Source organism: Aptenodytes patagonicus, chromosome 1, assembly GCF_965638725.1.
Source record: "Aptenodytes patagonicus chromosome 1, bAptPat1.pri.cur, whole genome shotgun sequence".
Taxonomy (NCBI): domain Eukaryota; kingdom Metazoa; phylum Chordata; class Aves; order Sphenisciformes; family Spheniscidae; genus Aptenodytes; species Aptenodytes patagonicus.
In genome coordinates, this window is record NC_134949.1 from 78,201,721 (window position 1) to 78,214,798 (window position 13,078).

Below are 13,078 nucleotides of genomic sequence, written 5' to 3' on the forward strand. Positions count from 1 at the left end.
CTACCTCCACTCACCACCCATGGAGCTCGCTCTATGGCAGCTCTTTCCCTCCCAAAACAGAGGCATTTTTAACATGCGATGGCAGTCATGCAGCTGCACTGTTTGAGGTTGAGACCTCCTATGCCTAACTCCCCGTGCATCTAACTCTTTTTTTCATCTGCCCTTCTACATGTGCCTGTGGTCCTCCCACAACATACACACTCCCTCAGCCCTACGCGCAGTGTTTGCAGCTGCTCTCTCTCAGGGTCCAAACATTCCACCCTTTGTCAGCCAAGTTTTACAGTTTCCAGTATGTGCTTGCTTACATATCCCACTAGCATGTACATACTGCTGGGTCACAGCTGATTTTACTTCTTACCTCATGTTTGGTTACTTTCTGCTCAAAGTCTGGAACTTTGTCCACAAGGTACTTGTACTAAAAGGCTGTTTCTCCAGTACTGCTGTAAAAAATCCAACATTTCTTCTTCCTAAAAAGGTATAGGAAAGATGGGTACAAAATAATTTGTTTATACTCTAGTTTTGTAGTTATATTGTAGAAAATGCTAAGAACTTTTTCTGTATTTAACAAGATTTGAATGTTTTAGATTTATTCCTCACACTCTCACTAATCTTGTGAAGTTGTCAAAAACACCTCAGTTTACCCGCCTATAAATTTCCTAGAATTCTTTGACTTAGAGAAAAGAGTGCGTGATCAAAGATTATTATTGTATATCTTGCAAGCAATAAAATGCCTTCTGAAAATGTACCCACTAAACAGAGGTAGTATTATTAATAGCAAAGATCTCTAACTTTTTTCCTGAGTTTATTTATATAAAAGTAAGCTCCTGAACTGAAGCACAACCAGCAAGGGTTAGGAATATGTATTACATACTGCAACGGTGAACAAAACTAATTTTATTTTTTCTTTCAAGATAAATGTTGTAAAAGTAAAATAATTTGTAACAATTCTGTATATCTCCCTGGTTTCTTGTGACATAAATATAACTCTTGCATCTCTGGCTTTTTGATTTTATTCCACCAGAATTCCCTAACTGGAATAGCAGATATGGTATAGCTGCATATAGATACATTTGCTTCTATATATTCTAACAAAATATGGATTGAGGATAAAAAGATTGAGTTGAAAATAAGTATTCCTCATATAGCAGAGAGGTGTTCTCTGCATTCCTCTTCTAAATCATAAGTAAGTCTTGTCAAACTGGGTCAGATCTTTCCGTTTCCTTAGTTTTGAATATCGAGATTGGGCTCTGAACAATGCAGCCCCACCCCTCACAGCATCTGATTTCATTTAGTATAATTAAGCCCAGAAAGTTGCCACATTTGTCCTGACAATAGTCAGGCTTGAACATACATTTACAGCTGTTGTCAGGAGAGTTCTTATCTTGCTTCGCATTAACACACTGAAACCTATCTCCAAAATGTGTTAATTAAATTTGCTGGAATTATATAACTTGCAGAAAAAAGTTATAATTAGAAAAAATGCATTTAAAAGTATTTATGCATCTAAAAATAAATCTTTTCCCTGTGTACCATGTAATCATATTTAAACAATGAAACGGCATAGTGCTGTTCCTTTGAAACTGGCAATGCCTTTGATTTATTTGTAAGTATTTGTTTCAGAGTTACTGCCATAGTTCAGTCTCTTTTCCTTAATCTCTTTAAATTAATCCATCTACCCAACAAATACTGAAAATGTTGTGATGTGAACATCAAGAATTTTTACACCTCCCATTAGTGTTAGTTTTGTTTTAATAAATCCCTTCCATCAGACAGATCTAGAAGTCTGTAATCTTTTGTAAAGGTAAAAAACAGTATTAGAATTGCAAAGTAGACACTAAAAAGTACAGAAGTACTTTATAACCTTGTTATGATCCATTTCCTGCAGGGTTGATCCGGTGCCCCATGATGCTCCCAAACCTCCAGGATATACACGATTTGTCTGTATTTCTGATACTCACTCAAGAACTGATCCCATCCAAATGCCATATGGAGATGTGTTAATACATGCTGGTGATTTTACTGAGCTGGGACTTCCTAGTGAAGTAAAAAAATTCAACGAGTGGCTAGGTAGGTATTGAATTCTGTGTGGATTTGAAAGTAAATTTGTTTCCTGATTGTATCTGCCCCTTCTGCCTCCCAGTAAAAACCATCATGCACTCAGAAATGATGAATATTAACTTGACTTTTAAGTTTGAATGGCAATGAGCAGGAATCAGATTTTTTTCTTTTTTTTTTTTTTAACAAATATTTTTGCATTTTTCCAACTGAGCAAATAAGATTTGTGAGACTATTCATCTGTTCTGCCTTCACACTCTCAAGTGTACATTAAGCAACTTCTTGGTGTTAGCAACAATTTAAGTCAGTAGGCCGTTAATGATTTACATAAAACCTCTTACATACATTGTTATGGCTTTGCTTCCCTGCAAAAAAAGTTGTTGTGACTGAAAACATTTGTCTGTTTAACCCCGGAGGCTCATAGTTTTTTTATCTGAGGCTCAGCTGCACCACAGTGATGAATTCCAAACAAAGCAAAACGTGTGCCTGTGGTTGCTGTCTTGGATGTAGCAGACCAGATGTAGATGCCTTCTGTAGGCAACTGTTGGCATTGGTAACCGAAATTCTGTTCCACTGGGCAAGAGAGCGGTGATTTACGTGTGCTTCTGCAATGTTTTGTAGATGCTAAAAAAAATGACAGTGAAAATTGGAAAGCATACACTGTCTCCAGACAAAAACCCTGATCGGTATTGTTCCTGCAGCAGTGTGGATACCTTAATTTAGAATAAAAATGGATTCTGGATTCTGATACTTCATTGTCAAAAAAAGGGTGAGAGGAAGTAAAGGAGTTGGAGGGAGAAAGGACACAGTTTAAGGGTAATGGATTTCAGTTTTTAGGTTGCTTTTCTTTCCTATAGTTGATATTTTTTGCATTTTTCCTGTCTTTTTTGCTACATATTACAGCATTCCACACTGGGAAGGCACAAAGCAGACAGATGCATGTAGGCTGAAATGGAATATAAAAAAAAGTCAGGACTTCACAATTTAAACAAATATTTACTAGCAAATAATTATCAGCAAGGCTGATAAATATTTATTTGAGCTTGGGAACTCAATAATATGTCCCACATGGAACAGTTGCATTTTTCTATGAGTATTAAGGTAGGGACAGCACGTGGAAGTAACATACTTTGTTATAGTGCCCTCACCTCTGTCTCTGTACCTAAATGGAACAGGTTGGTTGTAAAACAGAAAGCAAATTTTAATCCTATTTTGTAGGTCTCTACCACGTATTATAATAATGTACTGAAAGTAGCATATAAAGATTATACAAACCATATGGTTATCCCTTCTAAATAATACCCATTTTATTTCTCTGCTAGTGTGGGAAGAAAAGTGCTTTGGGATATTGCTAGCGAGCAAGGATGGGGGCTACACGCATTACTTGCTGCACAGTTTTTGTCTCCCTAGTTCTCCATCTGCCTCCCTGCTGGTCACAGCTTTACAGTGTTCTGAAGAAGTCCTTAAGCTGAAATCCTCTCAGTATGGTAGGGAGATTTCCCAAGGCACTTCTGTGATGGTCTTTTCATCATTTTTATTCCAAAAGAAGGCTTAATTTTCTGACTTTTTAGGCATGCTTCCAATTTCATGGTAGTGTGCGGTTTGGGGAAAGGTGATCTTTGTGGTTTGCAAGAGCAAAAAAAAAAATCTTTGAGAAGAAGAAATTTCAGAAGTTTTTGCTGGTTGTCCATTTTGTTGTGAAAGGCACTAGTCTCCAACAGTTTTGATTTTTCTAGATAGCTGCTTCCAGTACCTGCCATGATTTTGCAACTCCCATAGCCTACCCAAACTTCTTCTTCCTTAACATTTTACTAGTTTCTTGAGAAAGTAATTGACAGACTCTGGCATGGACTTTTACCTGCACTGTCGTTCTTACCTGCTGCCACCAAATTTCCCTGCCTGTTCCTTCATCCCATAGCACAGGGCTCACCTTCCCACTTAGTTGTTTTGTTCTGTGTCAAATCTGTCTTCTGCCATTACTAGACTATAACTTTGTTCATGCCTTGGAATAAACACTAGCATATTTGTTTGTTACACCTTCCCTTGATCTCAGTTTCCTCTTAGGCACTAGATACATATCCTGCTCCGGCTTTTGCACCGTATCTTTATGTGTAGCATTGATTCCTACCTTTTAGCTTTCTGTTCCGTCATACCCTCTTGGGTCTGTGCCACTCTGGTCTATTGGCCTATTTCATCTTTTCAAGAAGCCCTTCAGCAAGTTCAGATTTTATCTTTCTGTTCTACATAAAATTTCTGTGCCTGTCTGATGCAAAGTATATTCTACATTAACATCATTAACTTCCATAGACCTTATGGTTATATTGAGCACATGCTCAAGTGTTGTGCTAATAGAGGCACGTTGGCTTGCTGAGTCATACCCTAAAATATGTTCTCTCTTTTTTAGGCTAACTGTATGTGGGTACACAGGAAGGCCTGTACCAGCTCAGATAATATGTCTCTCTAGCCCAGTATTGTCTTTGACTGTGGCTAGCAGCCAAGGTGCTCTGCTTTGTCTGCCCCTTAGTCACCTAGTTTTATACTTTTTATCCTCTGACCCCTAAAGCCCTCCACTTCATTTCATTTCACTTTGTTCTTTTTGGTAATTAGTTGTTTTCTTTCACTTTTCTTTTTCTCAAAGCCCCCTCCCCCCTTCCCAGGGAGGGATTTGAGGCTTTACTAGGGCTAGGTTGATGCCTAACTCTCTGGAGGAGATTAAATGCTGGTGATAACTGGATGTGCATATTTTCTCAGCTTTCTCTGGTAGGCAGTCCAAGGACTTCTTGAGCCACAGCATTTCTTTGTATTTAATATATAGATTTTTCTTCTCTGAGTTTTTTAATTGCCTTTTGGAGCTATGCAAATTTTGAGTGCCGACACAATCTTGCATCAGAGTTCCACAATGTGATATGGATGGTGTAAGAACTTTGATTATTTTGAACCTGTCACCTACTAGTTTCATTTGGTACTTCCTAATACTGGAAGAGGCAAGTGAACAATTTCATTCTTCATTCTGCTTAAGAATGTATAGGCTCTTCCCATATCTGCCCTTGAGATATTTTTCAAGCTGAAGACTGTTTAGAAGTCCTTAAATGCCTTTGATCATCTGTGTCGCTCTTTGTACCTCTTTTTGCTCTATATCCTTTTAAAAATGGTGAGACCAGAACTGCACATGATCTGAGAACACCACAGATTTATCCCCTGGCATAATGAAATTTCATGGTTTGTTCTCTTTTCCTTTCTAGTGTTGTGGATTATTCTGTTTTTATTTTTGACTCTGACTGAACAATGAGATGGCATTTTCATAAAATTGGCCATTATAACTCTATGAACTCTTTCCTGAATGGTAATACCTAGTTCAGAACCCATCAGTGTGTATCTGTAGTTGGTATATTTTTTCCAGCACTTGAATTATTCTGCATAAATTTATATTCAGTTTCATCTGTCCTCTTATTGCCCAGTCATGCAGTATCATGATGTACTTTTGCAAGTCAGATTTCTATTTTGCTACCCTTATTCAGGGTAGCTTAGAAAAAGAAGGGAAAAAGGGATGAATAGTCAGTTTACAAAGCTTGCCAATAGTGCCAACCTGGTCATTTCCCTCCCTTCTCTTCGCGAATTGACTTTTCTCCTGTTTTTATATTTAATCTTTTCCTTTTTCTACCTAGTTTCTTCTCTGACTGGGTTTTTCTTCCAAAATCAAAAATCCAATTTTGGAGAATCAGAAAAAATGAAGTACAAAGTATGTATTATGGTAGGGCCAAACAGAAGGCCGTGAGGCCAGTGAAACTTTCTAATGACATTATAAGGATGCATGGTATGACAGCTTTGAACATATGCTAATTTTCCAGTATGTCCAAGAGGTTTTAATGACATCACTTTAAACAGCCGAAAATAATTTGGGGGAATTGTTTCTAAATACATAACCTGTTAGAGCAGGTCCAGAGGAGGGCCATGAAAACAATCAGAGGGATGTAACACCTCTCTCTGTGAAGAAAGGCTGAGAGAGTTGGGGTTGTTCAGCCTGGAGAAGAGAAGGCTCCGGAGAGACCTTATTGCAGCCTTTCAATACTTAAAGGGGGCTTGCAAGAAAGATGGAGACAGACTTTTTACCAGGGCCTGTAGTGACAGGACAAGGGGCAGCGGTTTTAAACTGAAAGAGGGTAGATTTAGACTGGATATAAGGAAATAATTTTTTACAATGGGGGTGGTGAGACACGGAACAGGTTTCCCAGAGAGGTTGTGGATGTCCCATCATTGAAAACATTAAAAGTCAGGTTGGATGGGGCATTGAGCAACCTGATCTAGTGAAAAATGTCCCTGCCCGTGGCAGGGGGGTCGGACTAGATGATCTTTAAAGGTCCCTTCCAACTCAAACCATTCTCTGATTATGTGTAATCAAGGCTACATAAAATAGGTTATATCATAAGAAATATCAAGCTCACTATGCACTGTAGCTATCCTTGTCCTCAGCTTTTTCATTATTTTTTGTTTTTGTTATTTATTCCCTACCTGCATATAAATCAAATGTGTTGTAGGACAAATACAAAGACATGTCCTGCTTTAGCGCACTCATCAAATAATGACTCCAAAACCATCTCTATTTTTTATCTCTCATATTGTTGGCACTGGAAATTGCCTGCTTGGCTCAGTTGCTCTTGTAATTCCCCTTGCTCAAGTCTGTAATATCATTTCCAAATTGTGTATGCTCCAGGACTCACTGTCACTTTGAGCTTGTGGGTTACTTTCCTGGAAATTTAACAAAATAGCTGATCTGTGATATAAGCTGCGCCACATACTTCCATATTCTCTCTGAGAATTCTCTTCTGTGCATGGATTGGAAAGATTACTTAAACTAACACATTTTATAGTATCCATTGTTCCAGTGTGTTTGCTTGAGATTTTCCAATGTCAAAGACAGTCTTCCTATTTGAAATTCAAGTTCAAGCTAAATTTGAAATAAAAAAATAGAAGGTGGCTGTGCATTATAGTGGAAAACAATAATTAGCTCTTCAGAGTATTTTCCTGAAAATGTTAATCTTGCTTGCGTGTTGTACACACACACAAAAAATGGATTAAATTATTTGACATGCACTTCAGGAATTGACCTGGGCAGATTCAGCTCAAAGGATAATATTTTTATTTCAGACTAAAAAGTATTTTAGAGTGAAGATGCCTTCCCAGCTATAGTAACTAGCACGACTAGAATTACCTGTTTCTAGTATTAGATTGTAGAACAAAATCAGCTAATTTTGTTCAATAAACATCATCCCTACTTTTAAGCTCTTGATAAAAAATAAAAGATCTTCAGAAAAGCCTGAAACACTAGGCTTAGCTTTGCTTTTGCTTTACTGTTCAATCTTGCAAAATGATGGTAGTTATTTTTCTTCCTCTCCTAACAGGTATTTTATGTTCAATAATACTCACATTTAAAACAGATTAAAATTGTGTTGAAGAAGAAAGAAAATCAGCTCCAGAGCAGCAAAAGAAATTAGAATTTATAAATTGTAGTCATGCCATTTTGACCATCAGTAATTACACTATTTTTATGTTAATGTAGAAACCCCTTGAAAGAAGTATTTAAGCACTAATTATCTATTTACAAAAGAATGGCTTTGGAAATGCACTGAAAAACATTGAGCTGTGTAGGGATTTAGAACAGATGTCATTTTTAAAAGACTGGGCATACTAAAAAAAATGTTGGTTTTATTGCATTTCTTAAATGTGTGATGGCTCAGATCCGTTTGTACATCTAATGCTCAGACAGTACAGCACAGAAAAGTGCACTGCAACACACACTTCCAGTATTTCTCCAGTTCTGGAGAGTTAGTATGTCCTGAAGACTTCTGAATGTTAAACTGGCTGCCGTGAGCCTCAGGGAATATTTAGGCTACATCCCTGTATTGGGAAGATGACCAGAATGTTTTCCAGGTATTCCTCCCATGCTAGCGGTGAGAAGCTGTAGAAGCTATAGGAGCGGTAGCTGCTAAAGGATTCTTCCTTCATTCCCTCCTTCCAAACACATGTATGCTTTTGGGGGATTTCTTGCGCTTTGTATTAATACTGAGGTTGCTTCTTGCCACTGATGGAGTGGAAAGTAGCCAAACTTCAAGATTCTGAGTCTCTGGGATGACTCACCTAAAAATGTCCTGTGATTCTCATAAATATTGAGATCCTTGATCCCCAAAATAAGCAAGTGAGTAAAAATACCCAGTCTTACTCCAGACTAGCAGACAAGTGTAGCTTTAGGAAGGCAGTGAGGCCCAGAAGTGCAGAGAGCAACCAGGGAACTGAAAGATCTGGAATATGATTCTGTGAACTGTCATTGCCTCTGGCGGAGATATTTGAAAGAGCCTAAGGAAGACAGGCAACCAGATTCTAGTTAGTCCTCTTCAGATTTGACAGCCTCTTTATTGTTCCCCCTTGTAAAATTGTGGAAATGATGCTTGATCCACCTACCACATGAATGTGTTGGAGGATTAATTATTCTCAGTACAGCACTTTGAACACCTATTGCAAAGCACTATACACAAACATTAAACATTGTTATTAGTGCTGTGTACCTCGTACGGTGACATGACACACAGCTCTTTGTAGTCCTCCCTTCCAGAAGGTGACAACTGGGAGATACTGAAAGCACCTTTGTGGGATCTGAAGATCTGAGTAGGAATCTGTATCAGTGTGCAGAGAGATCCATGTAGGAAGTCTAAAGTATTTTTTAATTGTTACTTTTTAACACAGTTCTCTATCTCCTTTGCTTTCATTGTCCCCAGATACATGTTGTAAACCAAAACTAGAATATTCTAAAGGGCAGAAAAGCTGTTGTACAAATTTATCTCCTCAGAAAGGTATATTATTTAAGACTGTAACTATTCCAGGAAGTAAAAAAGAAAAAACATTTATGAAAATGGACCCTGTGGCTTATGTAGTTGGGGTTTCTCAAACCATCAATTGCCATAATCTAAGGGGATATACCAAAGGAAGGTTCAATCTAGGCAAACCTTGCAGTCGTACGATTTTCTAGGCGTCTGTTACTGACCACTAGTGGACAGAAGGTACAGAGCTACATAATCTTGGCTTGACTCACTACAGCTACTCTAATGGCCTAGTTTGCAGCATGCATTGGGTTGGTTCTGCATAATTGCAGGGTAATTAAATAAACCAGGGTAAAAGGAAGCCACTTTTCCTTTAGAAGTAATTTTGGCCAATTATTATACATGTGTGTGGGTGCGTATAAAACACAGTATATCAAAGAGCCTAAGTTGGACTATTATCAGATATTTTTTAGTTTGATTTGCCTTTATCTATTTAAGAAATCCTGTTTTGCAAACGTGAGCAGTATTGTATGTGTTTGCTGGTTTAGTGTTTGATATAATTACTGGCTTGTACAATGCAAGAATATCTAGAGCTAGCAGGTTACAGATGACTTAGGAGGGAGTGTTCATTTACAATGTTATTCCAGATTACACACCATACAGAAAGTATGTTAATATGAATTTCCCAGACATCAGCCCCAGTGTTTAAACACAGAACTGTCAAAGAGATGCTAAAAAGCAATGAGACAGTTATGCAGTCTTTTTACTATATCACTCACTGCTGTATTCTAAAAGGTTGAAATGAGAGGGGAAAAGCTTTAAGTGGGCACTTACATGATTGCCACTGCTTTTAATGAATACTAAAAATTCTGCTCAGTACAATACCAGGAGAGAAGCAAAGCACATCTGCTTGTACAAGTTTGCATTTATCTGGGTGAAGTTGCAAGTTGGTAACAATTGTAAGCTACAAAGGAGGTCACTGGTTGATAAAGATGCCTAACTTATTAGTACAAGAGCCTGGAGTATAAACATCATGCATTTGCTTTTGAATTATTTGCAGTGTTGATCTAATTTACAGAGAAGACGACTTGCTGATAGAATGGGATGAACCTTTAAGCACACAGAATTCTACTTTGAACAAACTCAGATGCGGAGAAATAGCAAACAAAGGCACATTGTTCAGTGCTTTGCATTATGCAGTTTGTAGTTCAAGTAATGGTTCCCTAGCATTTCAAGTTATTTTGTGAAAATTATGTTGACCATAAAAACAACCTACTGTAGTTTAGAAGTTAAGAATTGCTGTAATAATTTTGTAATTGGTGCGTAAACATGCAAAAAATTAGATGTTCAGTTGATTTTCTTAATTAGTAATCTACAGTAATGAAAGGAATAAACAAAGATGTTACTAGCTAAACAACATATATATTCTTATACATGTTATATTACCAGAACTACTATCAGATTCTTATACTAAGCAAACAAAGGCTAAGAAATTTTCTGAGGAGAGCTTGCCATAACTGACAAAAACTCCACGTATGTAGTTAAGAAGTTAGTAAGATGATAATACCATCTGGCTATATATAAGCTAAATATGATATCCCAGGCTTTTTGATAGTAAAATAATCTCAAAGAATAATAAATTACATTGAATTAGGAGATTTAGGACAGACTTTTTTGTGTGATGAGTTGTTCTGGGAGCAGAACCACTGCTGCCTGGATTTTGTCTCATAGACCTTCTGTGGGTTCTTAGGTGTCTCATAAGAGACACCTAAGGTGTCTCATTCCTTTGAAGCCTCTCCTTCAGACTGGGCATTAGTCTTCTTAGACACTTACTTTCAGGAAACTCAAGGGAACATAACTATCTTTGAGGCCTTTACTCCTCTGCTGAATATAGTAAATGACTTTTGAATCTGTTGGGCATTTTCAGAGTGATATTGAGAGACAAGCATACAGAAGTCTAAAGCATCATATTTCTACAAGTTTTGTTTCTGTGAGAAAAAGATACCCTTTGCTAAAACTGCTAAATTAAGTGCAAGATAATGTGTCTCCAGCATTTTTCTGCATACAGGGGGAGATTACAAAAAGGAAAGGAGAGGGAAAAATGAGGCAGGAAAGATGAAGAACCATGTAGCAGCGAAGAAGGAAAAGGAAGGGAAAAATCTCTCATCCCATGTTAAGACAGCAGCTGAAGGAGTGGATGGTGGCTTGGAGGCCCATTGCAAATTGGCAGAAGGCAAAAGTTGGATGTGGCCTGAAAGAGAAAGCCCTGAAGCCCAGGACTGAATTGGAGCCAGTGTGTTTCTGACAGAATTTTGATGTGTAAACATTTCTGTTGATTCCAAATCCAAATAGGATGAAGTGGCTAGAGGTTGATTATGGAGGAAAATAATCTTAATTTCTTGCAAGTTAGACATTATGGGAGGGAAAAAAACCCTTATTTTAGAAAAAAATGTGAAATTTTGCTGAGAAATGAAATTTTTATTCACCCCAAAATATTTTAAACTGACATTTTGCTTCATTTTGTTTCCTTAGTAATGTCAGAATCACAACATGAATTTCCAAATATATCCCATTCCATCCAAGTGGTATTTTAATAATTTTAATACAGAAAACTGTTTAGGTAAAATTTTTCCAATCAATTCTAGTTGTAGTTTGTCTCCAGGTTATAGGGATATTCTAGCAGAAGCTTCTTAGGTGCCAAGAACAGGTCTGGTCTTTGGGCAAAAACACTTGTCTTGTTTTGGCTAGTCAAAATAAGAGATCAGAAAAAAAATGTAGCTTCCCCCAAAATTTGTAACTTGTCCTTTTTTTTGGTTTGAAAATACATCTTTGACTCCGATAGCATATGTTCTTGCATGTGTTTCTTGGCACTCCTGAAGGGCAGATCTATTTCTTACGTGCTTGCTGCCTTAATTTTACTGGGGAATGAATTTTGTCCTGGGTATGTGTGTAGAATTCCTGTGACAGCCATGAATTTTCTTTAATATCTTTGTATACATAGAGCTTCTGTATTAATACCAAGTTTGCTACCTGCCCACCAGCAAAGCCATATGGTAGCATCAAATGTTAATTGGTTATCAGTTGGGTATTTAGTCCTACTCATCCGCTAAATGGATAGTATGAGAAACTTATACCAAAGTTAATGGAACATACTCTCTAGTCCTGTTAAATAGCTTGTCTACCACAGATTTGTTCCATTAGAATCACAACACGAAATGAGTTTTTAATTTCTTTCAGCATTGCAGGCTCTTCAAAATTCTTGTTTGTTTTCCAGTGTAGACTTACAGAAACCTAGAATCACACAGGATGGAGGGGACCTCTGGAGGTCATTGAGTCCAACCTCCTGTTCAAAGCAGGCCTAGTTAGGGCAGGCTGCTCAGAAACTTGTCCAGTTGAATTTTTAATATCTCCAAGGGTGGAGATTTCACAGCTGCTTTGGGCACCTATTCCACTTTTGACCATCCTCATGGTAAAATTCTTTCCTTATACCACGTTCCCACATGTGTCTGTTGCCTCTTGTTGTATCTGTGTGCACCTCTGAGAAGAATCTAGTTCTGCCTTCTCTTTATCCTGAGATCAGGTAGTTACAGACAGCAGTAAGGTCTTCCCTTCATCTTCTCTAGGCTGAACAGACTCAGATCTCAGCCTCTCCCCGTATGCCACATTCCCCAACCGTGTTGGCGGCCCTCTGCTGGACTTGCTTCAGTTTGTCAGTAGTTTTTCTTTTATTGAGGAACCCAGAACTGGACACCACACTCCCGCTGTGGTCTCACAAGTGCTAGATAGAGGAGAAAGATCACTCCCTTTGTTCAGCTGGTTTCACTGTTACTAATACAAGCCAGGATGTGGTTGGCTGTCTTTGCCACAAAGACACACTGCTGAGTCTTGTTGAGTGAAGTTACTCCATCCTAGGTGCAGGACATTGCATTTGCTTTTGATGAAGTTTATGAGGTTCCTGTCAGCCCATTTTTCCAGCCTTTGGAGGTTCCTCCGAATAGCAGACATGCCCTCCTGAGTGGGTGGGCAGATCCCCACCCCTAATTTGGTGTTGTCTGCAAACTTGCTGAAAGTGCACTCCATCAGATCATCCAGGCTGTTAGTAAAGAAGGGAAGCAGTATTGGCCCCAACATCACTAGCTGAGGGATACCTCTAGTGACTGACTGCCAGGTGGACGTTGTACCACTGTTTCTAGCCCTTTGAGCCCAGTATT

General features: G+C 38.1%; 1 protein-coding gene across 4 annotated transcripts in view; it reads left to right on the plus strand.

Moving 5' to 3' along the window:
- Positions 1-13,078, plus strand: part of MPPED1 (metallophosphoesterase domain containing 1) — a 64,105-nt gene that overhangs the window by 18,246 nt on the left and 32,781 nt on the right. For all 4 annotated transcript variants that reach the window (XM_076343903.1, XM_076343894.1, XM_076343922.1 and 1 more), the window contains exon 3: positions 1,886-2,067. In XM_076343903.1, coding sequence (XP_076200018.1) covers positions 1,886-2,067 — 182 coding nt within the window. The remainder of the gene's footprint in view (positions 1-1,885; positions 2,068-13,078) is intronic.